Source organism: Glycine soja, chromosome 13 (genome assembly GCF_004193775.1).
Source record: "Glycine soja cultivar W05 chromosome 13, ASM419377v2, whole genome shotgun sequence".
Classification (NCBI taxonomy): Eukaryota; Viridiplantae; Streptophyta; class Magnoliopsida; order Fabales; family Fabaceae; genus Glycine; species Glycine soja.
This window is the reverse complement of record NC_041014.1, coordinates 17,047,820-17,066,501: the sequence shown is the minus strand read 5'-3', so window position 1 is coordinate 17,066,501 and position 18,682 is coordinate 17,047,820. Positions and strand designations below refer to the sequence as shown.

Genomic DNA, 18,682 nt, shown 5'->3' with positions numbered 1-18,682 from the left:
AATTATTATTTAATTATGTAAATTTTATTATTTTAATTATTCTCTTTTATATTGTGCTATTTGTGTGATATTATTTTAAGTAAAATATAATTTTATTATGTTTATATTTATATTTATATTTGATTTTAAATTTTAAATTTTTTTAACATCCGCCAAAAATATTTAAAAGTTCAATTAATTTATAAATAATATAATTATAAATTAATAAAGAAGTTATTAATAAAATATTATAATAAAAGCTTTTTGGCTGAACATTTTAAAGTAACTATTGAGTGTTGTTTCTTTGTAGAGATTTTTTGTAGAGTTGCTTGCATGTGTTGAGAAAAGTAAAAATAAATAATGTGTATATGAGAGTTCCATTATAAGCAATTATTTAAGTTGTTACAGCATAGATGCTGTAAGGGTGGATCAAAAAGACCAACGAGCAATCTACAATTATGCACACTTTTTTTTCTATCAGTACAGCTATACACGCTTTGACCCTTCTTTTATGCTACACTAGCATAACACACATGCACGGGTTACATTAATTTTATTTTTATTCCAAAATTATATGTGTATTTATAACTAAAACAATCTATTATTATATTATTATATGTGTTTTAAAATGTGGTTGGAGGAGAATCATACTAAAAGTGGTTCATTAGATTCTTCGACAAAGATTAATTATCGACAAAATTAATAAATATTTCATACTAATAACATGATAAAAAATATGTTTTAAAATGACATGTTTTTCAATTTAAAAAATTAATCTAAATATAATCCAAAAACTAAATAGTATTAATGTAAAATATTAGACACGACTGATGTAAACAAATTTAAGTAAAAAATAATATTAATGCAATAACTAACTCATCTTAAGTAATTGATTATAAATGTAACAACAAATGATTTGTCAATTATTTTTATCAAAATATTATTAGAAAATTCAAACTCATGACATCAACGTTGATTTAACGTCACTTGAAAAAAAACCATCGTGAAATAAAATGCAATGATTTTGTAAATAAATACAATCATTTTATAATAGTTTTTTAAAAATCGTCTTAGAAATTACTGTTTCATGAAGGTTTCACGAAAATCGTCTTAGAATGATTGTCATTTCATGACAGTTTCCAAGAAATCATCTTAGAACACTGGCATTTTAAGACGGTTTTGTCATTCTACTAATTTTCTATCTCTCCCTCTAGTCTCTCGTGCTCTTGTTTCCCACTTTATCCTTTTCCCTCTCCAAACCCTCTTCATTCTTTTCCACAAATCCAAAACACTCCTAATGACTCCCACTGTCACTCTCTCTCCTTCGCGCCAACATCAAAACCCATCTCCAACCCATTTTCTACAATGACGACGACTACGATAAGTCGAACGAGGAATGCGACGTGGTGAACATATACAGTGACCTTGAGGTCTTGCGCCTCTACTACCTTGCCCTCCAACACCGCAGCTAAGAAGGTGCCAAAATTGTCACCGTCAACAACAACGTCCTCCAATCCATCACCGGCATGGGCCTCATCTCTAAAGTCTTCAACCAATCAAAACTCAACCAGCTTCATGACAACCTCTCCATCAGCCATGTTCGCTACTCCATTGTTGCCCAGTCCATGCAAAAAAACATCACGTCCTTCGTCATCAACTATAAGACCCTCTGAACCAACCTAGAGGACAACAACTCCATCTTCACCACCACCTCCGACACTGAGGTTGTTCTCTACCTCATCGAAACCTCTAAACAAAAACCCTTCATTTTGCGAATCATTAACGCCTATGAAAAGCTCAAAGGGGCTTACTCTTTTGTCTTCATCACCGAGGACAAGCTTGTCACCGTTCGCAACCCTTTTGGGTTTAGGCCTTTGGTTATGGGAAAGAGAAGCAACGGTGTTATTGTTTTCGCTTCTAAAACTTGCTTAACCTAATTGAAGCGATTTATGAGAGGGAGGTGGTTGTGCCGCCTGAGATTTTCTACGACGACGTCGAAGCTCGCAAGTACACCTCTTTTTCTCATATTGTTCAAATTCAGGTTTTTCCCTTTTTATTCTTCTCATTCCCTATTCAATTTTCTTTCGTTGTGAAATTCATTCATTCATTAATTTCTCTATGCCAAATAAGTGGCACTATCAAAGAGAGCTCTCGAACTACTTGCTTTGCCTGATGACCACGTTCCTAAATTACTCCTTGATATCAGTAATTTTAATTTAATTCAATTTAATTAATATCTCTCTCACTTTCATCAAATTTTAATGGCTTATGAGTGATCGACGTAGGTTGTGGATCGAGACTTAGTGGAAAGACACTCTCCGAGAATGGACACCATTGGATTGAGATTGGCATTTCAGCATCAATGCTTAGTATGTTTATGTTCTGAAATGTTGTTTGTTATTCCTATCTATTTTGCATTTTTATATTTTTTGCTAACTTTATTTATTTTTGTTAAACTGGTAGATGTTGCGATGGAGCGAGAGGTTGAGGTTGACCTTTTACTTGGTGACATGGGTTAGGTATATATACTATTCACTTGATTTTTGCTTAATCACTATCATTGCTATTGCTATTCCAGTTCAATGTTATTGTGTTATAATTTCTAAAGACTTTCAATTTGCTTTTTATGTTATAATACTCTTCTGTGTGTGTTTTTTGGTCATGATGTTTGTGTGCAACGAACGAGTTATTCTTAAAAAATAACATTTATGCTATGCATCTTGCCTTACCATTTTTCTTTCACTTTGTCTTTGGTTTCGAGGTCTAGGAATTCGTCCTCGAGTTATTGATGGGGCCATCAGTATATCTGCTGTTCAAGTGTGTTTTCAACGTAAATGGCTATTTTATGTGAATAATTATTCCTTCACCAAGTTTGATAGGGAGCATCTCATTTTCATTATTAATTTTGTGGACATGTATATGACGAGGCAAACTTTTATATGACAATGCAGTGGTTATGCAATGCTGATAATTCCTCTCACAACCCTCGATTAAGATTGAAGTATGTTCCTTTACTTGTTTATTGTATTGCTTTTTATTTTATTTTTTCCAAATTTTATGTTTTGGGTCTCTTTAACTCTAACTGTGTGGGAACTTGCATAGTTATGTGTTCTTTGCATCTCACTATCTATAGTGAGTTTCAATAATTTTGGAACTAGAACCTATCTCCTTTTCTCTGTTTCTTTAATAACATATAATCTCAATTTTTGGTGTAGGGCCTTTTTTACGTCTTTATACAAATGCTTATCTAATGGAGCTAGAGCAGTATTTCAAGTGTATCCTGAAAATATAGACCAATGTGAATTGATTTTAAATGCTTCAATGCATGTTGGATTTGTTGGTAGTATAGTGGTGGATTTTCCACACTGAGTATATAAATCTTATAATACTACTATGGCTCATTTTTTTAATAGAAATAATGCGTTGGAAACAAATATAGTATGTATTTTTTTAGTGTTTTTTTCTATGAGTCAGTACAATTGTTTTTTAATTTTTTCTTCTAGTTTTTGGTCAATAGGGTCATGTACTAGCAATCTCAATTTGGTAAAAAAAATATTCATGTATTATCTTTACCTTTTACTAAGATAACATAAAAGAAACTCAACTTTTGTCTATCGTGAAACTCAAATTTTGTCTATAATCCTCTCCTTTGTTCTTGTGTCACTATATGTTTTGCTTAGCAATATTCACGAAAACTCGCTAAAATTTAATGAATATCTCAAATGAATCTTAAGTTGTGTACTTTCTTCAGAAAAATATCCACCACCACTAGCTGAGGGGGAACCATAAAATATTTATCAAGGTAGCTAAATTATAAGATTAATGCAAGTCCAAAAGAATCAAGAGATAGCAATATTAAAGGCAAGTCTAAATTTGATGGCTTTTAACATTTTGAAAAACAAAAAAGGCAAGTAAACTCAAAATGATAGACAAAAATGTCCAAATGTTCTATCATATAAATTTTGGGGTAGCTGGTTACGATTATCTTAGCTACTCATGCTTAAAAATGTTTCCCCTAGAATGTGTAATATATCTAGACACTGATGCATTATTGATTCACTCCTCACTTCCTTATAGTTATTGATTTATCACCAATTATGTACACTACTAAAGAAAAATTATATTTGACAATAGGGGTGTAGTATTTTATTTGATGTGGTTTCTAGCTATGATTTATTTCGAAAAGCATCATTTTTCCTAGCCTTCTTGAGCATGGTGTTTCACTAACTGGAGAACAATTGTCTTATTATAGTTCTAAGAGGAGGAAGGAGTTCCTTGTTCTCACTTGTGGCCAACACTCAATAAATGTGTCCATTTCTAAAGGTAAAAATGAAGATGGGGACAGTTACTCTGACAAGGATAATGAAGATGAAGAAAATCAGACAGTGAGTCTTGCCACATTTACGAATTCAATTTATACGATAAGTTCTTTAAATAATAATCTTCCTAAAAATATGGCTTTCTCTACCGAGCACCTGGTGTTAATTTTTTCTTTATTTGATTAGTTGATTGTATTCATAGATTACTACCGATATTCCAGATTTTGGAAATGCAGGATATGGACAAGTTATGTAAATGTTATTTTTACTTGTAATTGCTCACAAGCTTATGACTAGTTTACTTATCAGACAATAAAAATATTGTAGGTATGCATATAGGCATATGCTGTGGAAGAAACAAAAGTCAATAGGTATGCTATTTATTTCCTTATTTATCGTTTTGTTCATATTTATTTCAAAATTATTTTTACCTCAATTAATTCCACTAGTATATTACATGGATACAAGGGAAACAGTTATCAGGCTCGAAATGTGGTAGGGATTTTGCTATTTGGATTCGAAATCCAACTGCAGTATCTCCAAAACATATGTTATTTGTTTCAAAGATTTTGCCAGTATGTAGAGCTTAAAATGATTGTTAGTCTTTTTTCGTATATGGATACATTTTTCCTCACTTGTGATTTCTTCTTTCTGAGTTGTGTTATTTTTTCAGGTTTGACTTTTGGTCTATTGAATTGAAGTCACTCACAATCAAAGGTAAACCATATTCTTAGAAAAGTGAATTCTTCAAAGCTTGAATATTTCATATTTAAGACCTAGAGAGAGATATAGCCATATAGGTACTAAAATTTGTAGAAAACATGATCCATGGTGAGAACTGACCAATCTAACTAACCAATAAATAACAAGTAGTAAGGAAAACTAACTTAACCTTATTTACTTCATAATGGTTCATATTTGCTTTCTTCATCAATTTTTGTTCCTAAATGCTCTTGTTTTGAATATCCTTCCCATTTTCACATAGGTATTTAAAGAGTTTCATATGAGTAACTTTCTCTTTCCTTGTTGGTGTTTCACAGGTTATTCAAATTGGTTCTGTTGGAAAAGGTCTCTATCAAGGTGTTAAACTTTTTTTTACTCATACAGAAGGGGTGGGTCTTCATTGATCTGTCATTGAAGTTCTTTATTTACAATGTAGGAAGTATTAATGGATGGACCACCTATATTCATGTGAAACACATTCATATATATATATATATATATATATGAACAATTCTATGAGCGATTCTATGAGCGAGCATGTATCTCTGGTTTATGTTCTCTAAATTAGATGGACCACCAGTGAGAAAAATATCCTTTGCATGGTGTGTCTGATATATAAAATGTGTCAATTTAATTTAAAGGGTTGGGCACAATTATTTCATCACATGTTATAGCTACAATATCTCATTTACATATTCCTGTTTTCTGACTAAATTATTTTCAATACTATTTTTATAACAATTTTTAAAAATTAACAAATTTTAATTATGTGGTAAATAGTAAAAAAAAATCAATAAACAATTTATTGGTATAAAATTTTAATTAAATTATATTTTCATTTTTAAAAATAATTATTATAAAAATTAAAAAAAATTAATTACGTGATAAATAAACATTAAAAAAAAGAAAAATAAATAAAACAACATTGGTTTCAAAAAACGGTCTTCAAATGTATACATTCTAAGAAAAATCATATTAGAAATAGTACATTCTAAGATGGTTCTAAGATGTTTGTTCTGAAAATCATCTTAGAAATTTTTTTTAAAATAATAAGAATTTCTACGTACATTGATATAAAAATCAAATATCTAAGACGGTTTTAAAATCGTTGTGAAAAGTCAATATTTTTCATGACGTCGATTTCAAAGACGATTAAAAACCATTATGAAAATTATCAAATAACTTATGTAGAAAACCTTTTGTGCAGTAGTGTTCTTTCCAATTACCAAGTCAATCTTATAACTCATTGATAAATGATATTACATGTAAATTATGTTTAATTATTTATAAAAAAAATACATAGGTTATTTTCCCACTAAAAGTATATATAAATTTTAAATGATAAAAATTAGATGCCACTGAATTTAAAATTATTCTTAAAAAAATATTTTTAATAAAATATTATATCCTAATTATTTCATTACATTATTAGTTAAGAATAATTATTACAGTGAAAGTGAATCATGGTTTTAGATAATATTACTTTTAATATAACCCGTTGATGAATTTTTATTCTAGGTTTTAAGAAAAAGAATATATTTAATGATATGAAAAAAAAAATTTAATAGTTGTATAAGTCAGAAAATTCTTTTGATCTGTATAAGAAAGAATATATTTATTGGTAAGAAAAAAATATATTTCAAAATAATACATAATAACAAATATCATATATAAATTAAATTATAAATAATAAAATGTTTTTATTAAATTATTTATAATATTGATCACATAGAAATAAATATTGACTGTTATATTAAAAATTATTTTTTATAATATTATATATTATTTATAATATTTGTCTAATAATAATATTATAATGGTAATAAAAAGAAGTTTAAATATAAAGAAAGAAAGAGAGAAAAAAAGAAAAAGAAAGAAAGAACTTAAAAAATGTAAGAAGAAAAAAAATAAAAAAAAATGTAAAAAGAAAAGGAAAAAGAGAAAAATGTAAAACAAAATATTGAAAAGAAAGAAAGAGAAAAAAATGAAAAAAAGAAGAAGAAAGAGATATTTGAGAGGGGAAAAACTTGCCAAAAATTGACATGCGATTGGAAATTTGTTACTTGCTTTACACTTTTGGTTATTGAATGTTATTGAGATGGGTTTCTATTTGATCAGGCAGTTATGTATATTGAAACTCAAATCAGGCTTACTGTTAAAGCTGGCAGATCTAAGAAGGAATACAAATTGTATGTTGTCTGACAATACAATGGAGAAGGTTAGTAATCTGATCCTAGCTATGGAAAGGTGTTCCATTCTTAGTCTCTTGCTTTGTTGCTTTTTTATATTTTGCGAATGTTAGATGCTCTGCTCACTCATTATGCTTTTGAATTTTTATATTAATATGCCTCATAACAAGATTGACAACACTTTGAAATTTATTGTGATGATGCAGCCACAATGATGCTCTTCGTTGCCTAATTGGGCCAATGGGTGCTCATGGAAGAAGAAACAGACCAATTTAAATTGTACTAAAACAGTTTTTGGCTCTGCATGTAGTCATTGGAAAATTGCACTTTGTTCATTTCAAAGTTGTCTCTGCATAAAGTTTTAGTTTTTGGCTCTTCAGACCAATTAGAAATTATGATGATAGGTATTACTTTTTAGATAGTTATTGTAAAAGTTGATTAACTTATTAGGGTAATTATTATAAAAGTCAATAATTTGATGAGATGACATTGTAGTAACTTCCTTGACTGTTTCATTTAATTTTTAGTTGATTTTTTATGGACCATTGTAGAAATAATTTTTGTTGAACTAATTAGAAATAATCAGTAGTTATTATAAACTTACGATATGGCAATGTGTAATTGGGTGATGCTGGATAAAACTTTTACACTAAAAGTGTGTTATCATTAAATTCTCTTTACTTCTAGTTTTACTATTATTTGTGATTTTCTTTTTTCTAATAGTGTAAGTATAACTATCTGTGTTTGAGATATATGAATCTGCTTGACTATGATTGTTAATATATTTGTTTGTGATATACTTGAATGTTTTTGCTAGTCTTATAGTCTAGATGTACAACTTGATATGGGTGTATGTGATAAAGGACTTTGATAATATCTGTGTGTTTACTCTCTCACCTTATAGTACTTTACTACAAAATCTCACTCCTTTTTCTATGTGTTCTGGTTTATCTCATGACGAACAGTAGATAGAGGTGGCAACTACCAGGGGGCGCAGCCAGGTGAAGTAGGAGAATGCTAGACATAGAGGCAGTTATACTACCTTGGGGATTTCCCGTGTTTCTCTACTTGTTTTGATTGCATCAGGTTCAGTGTATATACTACTTTGTAGGGATTTATATTTTGGTGATAACACTTACATGGCCATGTCACCATGTGACTTCTGAACTACTTTATTTTAAGGCTAAATATTTACTAGGATTTTTTAATGGTATATGCCTTTACTTGGATCTTTAATCTTAGACCTTTAAGTACAACTACTCAATAGGTACCTGAGGGTCACATAGGCTGAAGCCTTGTGCACGTTTTATTTACACTACTGGTTTACTTGATTTCTAAACAATTTATATACCATTGCTTAACAGGTACCTGTTGGTAGCTTATCCACTTTCAAACTTCCCACTCAGTTATCCATTTGATTTTATTTTAACATTACGATATTTCAAACCTTTCACGAGAAATGTTAATTAAGCCTTAAATAACAAACATCCTTATTTACAATACCAAAAAAAAGAATCCTACTATTTCCCTAAACTCTTCCTCTAAGTTGTTCAAATCCAAATCCGGAAGAACAAAAAAATCTGCCCCTCTCGCGTATGCTTTCTATAGGCCATTGATTGAATTGAATTGAACTGGCTTCAGACGTGGAAGAGGTTTTGTATGATGGTTGGCCTAAGGGGCGAGTAACTGGTATCATCATATAAATAAAGTACAACCCTCTGAAAGATCTGCTTGAGGTCCCAAAAAAAAAAAGGAACATCTCACCAATATGGTGAACTCTCCTTCCACCGCTCTAATTCAAGAGTTTATTGTAAACTCTTAAAAGAGATGGAAGCTGAGAACAAAAGTGCTGAGCAAACGCAGTGTAGGAACGAATAGTAAGAACAGATAAGTAACAATTCCGTTCCCAACTCCAAGCACGCCACTAATATGCATGCATATATTGTTCGTGTTTTATACTCCCTCCAAGTGACAATAATCTTCCACTTTTTTAAGTGACTAGGCAACGAGGATCAATGAACTTTATACTTAGCAAAAGAGGAAGTATTGCTTGGAAGGAGAGTGCATCATGTCTATTGTACGCATGCATATGCTCACTTAGTAGTTAGTACAACTCATTATTTACGATATAATGAGTGTAAACGAATCACGAATGTATACTGTTAGAAATATGAAGAATTCAAAGGAATTTTACAAACCAAATCCAGTTGTGATACCAAAAAGAAAATGTTGCAAGTGCAAGGCGATAACAATAAGAGAGAGAAGTGACACATTGGCCATGGAGGCTAACCTGTGCATATATCAATAGCCAGAATGTGATAAGTGACAAAATTCCAAAGTCAAGACTACAGCAATAACTATATATGTAACAAAAGTTGAAAAAAAATGATTTAAAGAAGACAAACTAGCCTCAAGCTTAGCCAGTTCATACATCCAATCCTCTCCTTCCAAATGCTCGAGAGCGGATTGGGCTCGGTGCTGTTGCAGAACAGTCACAGTCAAACACTTGATGCCAATTTCTCTGATTCTAGGCGGCATTATCACACCTGCTGTTTTCAGTTAGATATCTACACAGGAAAAACATTTATCTGCAAGCGACAATCTGGGAGCAGATTCATACAAAACAACTGCATCAGAGGCCCTGATCGCTTTATCAAGTCAGAACTGAAGAGGCACATCAGCAACAAGGGTAGCATCTTTGCTTGTTGTCCATGGCTCAACACTCAAAATAATATCCCCAATTTTTCTGACATTTTCCAAAATAGCTGCACCAGAACAGATGCAATTTCAATACATTATAAGTTTTAAACTTTAAATTGAATAAGGATAATGCATACAACCAAATAAGGAAAATGCATGGCAGAAATACACCAGTATAACCAAATTGAACCCATACAGACAGAAATTTGAAGCATGTGTACAGAACGGTTGGTTTTATCAGAGTAGTGAGAATCTTCCAATATACAAGATACATGATTATTGCCCATTTACAAATGCCAGGTACATCAAAACTCATAGAGCAAAACAACTAGTAGGGCACATGGAACATGAAATAACATCAAGTACTGCAAACTAAATGACTGCTCAAAAATAATCAAAAGGGTTGAGAGTGTCAGGGCATAAACGTGGCTCACCTCTTGAATATTTGCGTTGAAGAGCCATGGCACTACTGCCATGAAGTTTGTTTGTAACCGAATCTCTCGGCTCCCTCCCAACCACCATCAGGTTCTTTTCTTTTCAATGCACCAGCCATCTGAAACATCTTCAAGTGGTCCTCCATCGAGGCTTGTGAATTGGGGACAGACATTTGCCTCAATCCTGAAGGCAATCTATCATCTCTCCGTTCTGTATCCATACCACCAGGGCCCGAATTAAGATCCAGACTTTGACTTGCCCATTTTCTGCTGTCAGGAATCACATTACTTGTACCACCTGGAAGACTCATAACATATGGACGGGGATATGTGGATGAAACAACACCACCAGGCCCAACTGGCTGTGAGGGCATGGTAGGAAAGCATAATCCACCCACAGTAGATGAATCCATAAATGCCGTTGAACAACCAGAAAAGGAGTTTGAAGATAATGGAAAATTGGTTTCAAATGGAAATCCTGGATAGGGAAAAGGTGTAGTAGGTGGATAAGCAACGGCTGGAGAGGATGAAAGCACTGGTCCTCTGTAGATTTCAGGACCAAAAGGAGCACTACCTGTAGGACCCATTATCCGTTGTGCCCCAGCACCAGCAACATAACTCTGCTCCCCTCTACCAGACAGAAGTGGTGGGACAGTAATTGCAGAATAAGAATTGCCTGGAGGAAACCATGCAGAATAATTCCCAAATTCAGCATTGTTTGTTCGTGTGCTATGGACAGCAGTTGGGAATGGTACAGTACTTTTCATCTGCTGACTACGTGCAGGGACTTCACTGCCAACTTCATCAAGGCCTGGCCCGTTATTTAAGTCAAAGTCTCTTGAGACACTTCCACCATTAGATAACCCACTGGACAACGAAGGCTTACTAGGTAAAGAAGGAATTTCCAGTTTGCTTAGCGAGAAAGTGCCAATTTCAGGAGTCTCGTCAACTTTATTTAAATCAAGATCAAATCCCCCAGTGCTACGATCAAGTGGTCCAGCTTCTAAAGAACCACGCAAACCAACATCCTCAAAACATCTTTCATCTGCCACATTTAAGTCAAAATCTAAGGGAGGGCGACCTTGTTTGATAGAAGTGCCGTCAACAGAAGCAATATCATTAGTAGTGGATGCTGTCTCAGCATTTTTCCTAGGTTCAGCTGGCCGAAATGCACTGGTAGCGGCTGACCCTTTCCAACCAAGCTCCCCCTTAATCCGCAATGGGTTTTCAGGTGGAACAACAGGCCCCTTTGCAGCAGATGCCACTGTAATTGAAGCATGGAAGCCCCCAGAGATGGACGAAATAGGAAAAGGCAATAGGCAAGGAACATGAACTGCAGATGATGTGATAGGATCTTCCTGCCTAGCAATCTCCCCTTGGCTTACATCATCAACAGGAAAGCCTTCATTTAAATCAAAGTCGAGTTTTACAGCAGTATCAGACCCAGCAGCAGAACCTGCATGCCTCTCTCCTGCAACCTCAGATTGATTTGCATCCAACTTTCGCTCACATGCTTTAAACACATCATTCTCTTTCCTAGGCATTGTTGGTAAATCTGGCTGAACTGATGAGCCAGAACACTGACCTATAGCCTCATTTCTGCCCATAGTATCTTCAGCACATTCATTAACATCATCTGAAACTGATAAATCCTGCTCCATTCTTCGTTCATCAGGCTCAATCACAACTGACTTCATGTCATCAGCATTTTCATCCCTAGATACCATTACAGCATTACCAGAAGTAGGTGACTCCTTTTTTAAATATAAGGACTCACAGTTTTCTGCAATTGGAGAGGCCTTTTGCACTAGTATACCAGTACCTGTTGCTTTTTCTGAACAAATCTGGTTCTCATTATCCACGCCTGAGGATAACTCAGCTTGCTTTTCACCTGATTCATTTTCAGACTTAACACTTGCAACAGCTTTTGGAACCAACAATTCCTCATTCTCAATGGTTCCCTCATTCATGTGATCAACCTTCTGATCATCATCAATAGAGGAAGTGCATGACTTTAATTTAGAGTCAGAACCTCCGAGGTCTACATTAGTCTCCTTTTTATCTGGCAATATAGTTTCAGAAGTATCCTCTTTGATTTCAGGCCGTAAGCATGGACCTTCAGCATTTTGTAAGAAATCTGTAGGGGAGCTATTTATCTGAGATCTACCATCACCACTTTTCTCTACACAACTCGATGAAATGGCTTCACCATCTCCTGAAGTCGTAGCAGGATGCCTCAAATCATTTTTTATCTGCAATGAATCAACTGTATTCAAAGGATGCTCTGCAATAGCCCCACCATCCAACTGTGAAACAGTGCAACCAGCTGCTTCAACAGAATGTTTTAACTTGAAATCATTGGCTGAGCTCAATTCATCTGCAGGAAGAGACTTTCTCTCAGGGGATGACATGGGTGAGGCATTTTCAGATCTTGATATTTCCCCTGCAGCCACAGTAGCTAGTAGGTTCATTCCATCATCTCCATGGGACGCAGATGCACTTGCTTCAGAAATCTTCACACAGCTTTCAACTAATGCATTCATGGAGCTTAAATCATAAGTCTGCCCTGATCTGGAAACAAATCCAGATGACAAACTAGTTGGTTTTGATGTTTCTTCTACCTTATCACCATCTTCATTAGCCCTGCATCGCTCATCGAACATTGGAGGGCCCTTACCTTCGTCAACACCAAGCAAAGCTTCACTAGCATCGCATGCTTCATTCATCATATTTGACACATGGGTCAGCAAACACTCGGTTTTAGTTTTCACTCTTCTGTCCTGGTTCTCATTCCTGTCGGCAGGAGGCGAAGCTTTGCTGCACATGATACCTGGTTCTTCAAATGAGCCACCGCTAGCTCCCCTTGAAGGACTACGACCAGTGTTTGGCAACCTGAGAATTAATCGCTGATTATTCCCTTGATCAGTAAGGGGCTGGTCGGCTGATTTTTCATGGGAGACTCGAGTTGGTGAAACTTTTTCAGCAGGTGAATTCTTAGCTGAATTTTTTGCAGAGCTGTGCTCCTTCGGACCTACTGCAACACCAGCCCCATGTAGACCATTGCTTGATTTGCGAGTTCGAGACACACCACCAGGAATTTTGCCCACACTCGTTGACACTGCAGTGGAGCTCTTCGCATCTTCCCTGCAAGAACCAATAGCTTTAGCATGTTCACTAGAACAAGAGACACTGTTATTTTGAGATTGACTAGAACTGCTGCTCCTCTCCTCCTTGATAGGTGTCAGAGGCAGATCTGACGCTGCGGCTCCAACCAAGACTTTACTGTTTTGATCTTTTGAGTTACCACTCGCTGAGGTAGTCATTGACTTAGTTGAGCCAGGAGATGAAGAGGACTTGGACAATGCTTCTCCAGAACTTAACTTAGATTGGGAATTTTTAGATATTGAGGGTTGAATTGAAGAGCTCTTTGCAACATTATCAGAGGATCCTCCTCCTGTTTTCCTATTTCCAACATGAGGAGACTCAGAATTTGCTGGCTTTGCTGGCCAAGACATGGCACGGTTTGAACCAGACTTCGAATCATTCATATTCATTTCAGCTTCCACACGTCTCTTCCATGTATCCACTAGACTCCTAGCTTTCCTCTGAATTTCATAATTTTTGTGGGTGCGTAAATGATTAACAGACTTTCCAACATTACAGGTTTGCAGTGCATGAAGGTTCACAGGAAGCTTATCCAACGCACGAAGTAAAGCTAACAAAAATTCGTCAATGGACTTATCACTTTCTTTAGGCATATTTCCATCACTGATTTTGCCCTTGTGGACCTCCTGCAGCCATTCATCCAACACAGGCAAACCCCTGTGCTGTACAAACCCGCATAGACACTCATACCGGTCCGTAAGTGCAATTACATCGACAAGCATCATCCGCCCTGCCAAATCTATTTTTTTATCACCACTATCAGGTTGCATAAGTTGTACCAGTCTGTCAACTGCCTCAAAGTCCACAAGCCCACCTTTATTATCAGTTATTTTAGCAATCTCAGACTTTAACATGCTCTCCGGTCTGAATTGACCAGAATCTCCATCTTCTACCTTAAATAACCGCTCCTTTTTAGATGAATCAGAACCCTGATCACCCCGCTCTCTTTTTTTCCCCTTACCCTGTGCACCAAAGGAAGAACTATTTTGAACGTTATCGGAACCAGATTTCAATGACTGCGTTGATGTTGGACCATTCAAGGGCTTCGGAGAACGGCCTCCTGACTGCACAGCCCCATGCATTTCTAGTTTTGTCTTGTCTAATAGCTGGTTAACTTCTTCCTGTCGTTCCTGAATTCATCAACCGATCAATATGTATAAATAAAATAATTATACACAATTATTCGACAAAAAAAAGAGAGAAGAAAACTAACATTAAGGTAATCCTTATCGGTTAGCCACCATAAACAATTGTTCTCAATGTCATATACTCGTCGACAGACAAATGCGGATATCCCTGAAGGAAGTTCAACACCCTTACGAAGAAATGCGACTTTACACGGATGGAGTAAGGATGCAGCAGGTGTTTCATCCTTGTGAAAGGAGTAAAAAACTTCGTTTGGAGCAGCTTCCAGTACAATCCCTTTAGCAAGCTTCAAATCAGCAGGTCGGTATAGCCAATTTACTTCTAAACTCGGACTTTCTTCTTTGTCAAATGTTAACTTGCGAATTATTCCAATGAAAGGAGGGGAGTCCCTAGGTGGCTTGAAAAGTGCACAATCACCAGCACGAATCTTGCGTCCATCCTACAATGGACAATAACAGTGATTAAATAAAATAAATCTACAAATATTCAAGGGTTTTAAAGTAATCTATTCTGAATGTGGTTGAAGCAAATTAATTAAGAGAAAATTAAAGTAAATAAGCAGAAAAATATCAGATAACACAATAAGTAATGAGTTATCAAATGCAGATAGCAACTATTGCAAGCCAAAAAATACTTCATAAACGGGAAACAAATTATACATTATACATGAATAGAAATTTAGAATCGGATACCAGGAACACACTTCACAAACAGGATTTACATACATGTTAAAATAAATTTTAAGTGAGAACAAGGAATTCTAATTCAATTTCAGCCACTCCTATGTTATTAATTCATTCAATTCTTTCAATAGCACAGTAGAGCTGTGAATCTGATAAAGACAGAGCCATCCTCTAGATTTCACCCAAAACCCGATTTTCTAAATGAAGCCCAGTCAAAAACGTAGCACACAATCAATCCAATCCAATCCAACCATTAAAACACATGTACAACACAGAGCTCAAAAAAATGAAAAAACAAATCAGTAAGAAAAAAATAGAAGTTCCCCCAAATCAAACAATAAATCGCATAACAAGTCAACAAGGGAACCTACAACGACTGTCCCTCACGTTGCTGAGATTTCCATCATCCACACAAACACAAACAAAACCCAAACAAGACAACATCTCAAGCACAAAACAACCCCAGTAATGCCAACCCCAATATCCGTACAATCAAAACAAAAAAAAGTATATTCCCCCAAAAAAAAACACATAAATTAACTAAAAACCACATATCATCCAGATTAAGATCGAGGAAAACGAACACCCAAACCGATAACAACCTTTATCATCACAGCAAAAATAAAAAAATTAGGTCAAAACGAACAGAAAAACACGAACATCAGAAACAGCAGAGATTTCCAAATTATTTTTAACAAAAAGAAAAAAATCACATAATCGAGAAGCGAGAACAAAAAGCGCGTGGAAAATCCATCGAGAAATTCATCGGAAACGCAGCGAAAGGGTTAATAAAAACGGTTTAGATTTATATGTGTATGTATATATACTTTGCATTTAAATTGAGACGGTGAAGAATCGATGGCTACAGTGGTCGGGTTGGCAGGTACAGGCCACATGTGCCGATTGTGTTTCGACTGGTCACCACAGCACCCATGCATAATCCGCCATCTTCCGAGTCGATCCGAGCTTCGTCCCTGAAAAGAAACATCAATTCGAAATCGAATTTGGCACGCCTCCTCCTCAAAACCCTAGATTTGAAAACCCTAGATCAAGCGCGGCGTCGCAGATCTCCTCCTCGAATCCGCCATCGGGGAAGAAGTGAGAGGGGTTTTTGCTTTTTCAGGGCTCAGTTTCGGTGTGTGTTCCCCAATTATCAAGGGAGGGTTCTTGTTCGTCGCGCTCCAGATCGAGCGATCGAGGTGGAAATAGCGGAAATCCAGCGATTATGTGCGAAGGAACCGCGACCGATGAGAGAGAAAGTCGAAGAGAGAGAAACAGATTTGGTTGGGGGAAAGAGAAGAGGAAGCGAAACGGCGAGATTTTGTTGAGAGGAAAATATGGGAGAAAATTTTGGGGATTTTTTTTTTTTCGAGTCTGGTTGGGAGTGAGAGAAGAAGAATGAAAGAATAAGGGAAAGAAAGAAACATAGCAAGAAAAAATATGAAAATGAAATTACTATTATTATTGATTGATCGCCACGATTCCACACCCTAAAAACGATGTGGGCCTGCTAAACGACACCGTTTGCTGCTTCCGTTACGGACTCACATATCTTCTGCCTTGTGCGTCTACTTTACTCCCTCCTATCTATGGGACCTTTTTCGTTTTTGTAACATCATCTAATATAATCTAATTACTCCCTGTCTATAGTTATTAATGTGGCTTAAATATGGTAATATTTTTTTAACTAATATTTAACTTGTTTAGTGTACATAATGGATAAGGAGAAGTAAAATTTATTTTCGTGATTTGTATGTTTTAAGAGTTAATTTCATGATTTTTTAATGTGAGAATACTTTATTTCAGGTAAATAAAATAAAATATAAATATAAATATTTGTTTTATATAGTTAAAATTTAAAATAAATAAATATTTATAAATATATAAATTATCAAAATGGATCAAATTATATAACTATTATATTATTTTTATAACTTGATATAGATTAGTTTTTTATCAATTCAACTATTAAACTATATTTATATATTATAACAATTATTTATATCAATTTTTGTTAAAATTGAATAACAACTGAAAGATAATCAAATAATTTATATTTTAGTATATTTTGAAATATTTATATTAAGTTGATTTTAATTTATATAAAAAGTAATAAATAATATTTATTAATATAAAATTTTGTATATATGATCTATATGAAAAGAACTTTTAATTTAATAGTGAGTTTTAAGAAAATATTATTCAATTTAAAGTTATAAAATTATGTAATAATTATGAAATTTTATATATATAATCGATATGAAAGAAACTTTTAATCTGACACATTTTTTATTTATGGAAATTTGTTGTGTGTTGTCTTTATTTTTATAAATAAGAGATCAAATATGAAAAAATTTCTATGAAAAATAAAGAATGCGTCTAACATATTTCTATAAACGAGTGGGAAAAAATTGTTTCTTGGAGGCAAAAATATTTTTTTTCTACTTATAGGAATTAAAAACACATATATTGTTAGACTTGAAAATAATATTTGTCTAGTAATATATGTTTCCTTTTAGTTTTTATAAAAAAAATCAAGCGATCTTTATGGAAATTCTTCTTTTTGTTTTAGGTTGTATAGTATAAATTTAGGAATAGATGTGATTATGCTTATTATCCAAGCTTTCCATTCGACCAAAGTAAAGTCTTGGAGACTTAAAAATAATTGATTAAATTATATAAATCTAACTCATTCTATGTCTTTCTTTATTTCTCACATTTATTATTATGAAGATAATTTTTGTACAGATAGCTCATGGTATTATTGCTAATTATTTAATTTGGTGAGATTTTCTTTCATCTTTTATTCAAAAAGATTTTTTTAAGAATAGATATGTTATTCCTTATTTCATATTCACTTGATTGTACATGAGTTTTGGTTGTTTGTCCTCCATTGATGTTTATTTTATCTTTGATCTTTAACATAGTGGAATGTGTTGTTTTGGTTGCTAAAAAGTTCTGTGTCAATATAATTGGAATTGTTCTCCTTAATTTGTGGTAACATAACTCTAGATTTTGATTAAAAATAGTATATTTTCTTTCCTTAAATATGCGATAAATTTGCTTTTAGTCTCTATTACTACTTTTTGTGGGGACTAATTCAAAATCAACTAAATATTATGAGAGGTAAAACAAAAATATGAATAGAGAACAGAAATCAACATTGCAGCTACTTTGGGCTTTCAGTCCCTTTACTTCAGCCTCAGAAAAACATTGCAGCTTCTCATTTGTATTATGTCTTTGTTTGATGTATATGGTAGCAAATGATCGCTCTCCTTAATTATCTTGGGGGTTATTCCATTTTTCAATTACCCCCGTTACTATAATTACTTTCCCATTAATCT

At 34.0% G+C, this 18,682-nt stretch overlaps 2 protein-coding genes across 4 annotated transcripts; one reads left to right on the top strand and one right to left on the bottom strand.

Moving 5' to 3' along the window:
* Positions 1 to 1,767: 1,767 nt before the first annotated feature.
* Positions 1,768 to 4,554, top strand: LOC114381648 (18S rRNA (guanine-N(7))-methyltransferase RID2-like). The gene is made up of 10 exons (XM_028340895.1): positions 1,768 to 1,843; positions 1,923 to 2,024; positions 2,113 to 2,184; positions 2,265 to 2,348; positions 2,443 to 2,494; positions 2,736 to 2,796; positions 2,931 to 2,980; positions 3,195 to 3,343; positions 4,228 to 4,364; positions 4,501 to 4,554. Exons 1-10 carry the CDS (start codon positions 1,768 to 1,770, stop codon positions 4,552 to 4,554), a joined length of 837 nt encoding a protein of 278 aa, XP_028196696.1.
* Positions 4,555 to 9,379: 4,825 nt separating this feature from the next.
* Positions 9,380 to 16,753, bottom strand: LOC114382613. Of its 3 annotated transcripts, XR_003660269.1 has the most exons (5): positions 16,166 to 16,752; positions 14,723 to 15,094; positions 10,345 to 14,639; positions 9,831 to 9,975; positions 9,380 to 9,756 (listed from the first exon to the last, which is right to left on the bottom strand). XR_003660269.1 is itself a non-coding variant. In XM_028342156.1 (4 exons), the coding sequence occupies exons 1-3, from the start codon at positions 16,274 to 16,276 to the stop codon at positions 10,377 to 10,379; spliced, it is 4,737 nt and encodes a 1,578-aa protein (XP_028197957.1). In that variant the 5' UTR covers positions 16,277 to 16,753; the 3' UTR covers positions 9,380 to 9,975; positions 10,345 to 10,376. The 3 variants fall into 3 exon arrangements, 2 of the variants coding, with proteins under 2 accessions (XP_028197957.1, XP_028197956.1); XM_028342156.1 differs by having other exon boundaries at positions 9,380 to 9,975; positions 10,345 to 14,630; positions 16,166 to 16,753; XM_028342155.1 differs by having other exon boundaries at positions 9,380 to 9,975.
* Between the last annotated feature and the right edge of the window lie 1,929 nt (positions 16,754 to 18,682).

Bases quoted from the DNA above. Each gene is read 5' to 3' on its own strand.
- LOC114381648 (XM_028340895.1), top strand. From the start codon at position 1,768: ATGAAAAGCTCAAAGGGGCTTACTCTTTTGTCTTCATCACCGAGGACA. The intron at 2,797-2,930 runs GTGTGTTTTCAA...ATGACAATGCAG, and splicing joins TCAGTATATCTGCTGTTCAA to TGGTTATGCAATGCTGATAA. The intron at 4,365-4,500 runs GTGAGTCTTGCC...TTGTATTCATAG, and splicing joins AAGATGAAGAAAATCAGACA to ATTACTACCGATATTCCAGA.
- LOC114382613 (XM_028342155.1), bottom strand. From the start codon at position 16,276: ATGCATGGGTGCTGTGGTGACCAGTCGAAACACAATCGGCACATGTGG. The intron at 15,095-16,165 runs GTATATATACAT...TGTCCATTGTAG, and splicing joins CGTCTCAATTTAAATGCAAA to GATGGACGCAAGATTCGTGC. The intron at 14,640-14,722 runs GTTAGTTTTCTT...TGATGAATTCAG, and splicing joins CCGATAAGGATTACCTTAAT to GAACGACAGGAAGAAGTTAA.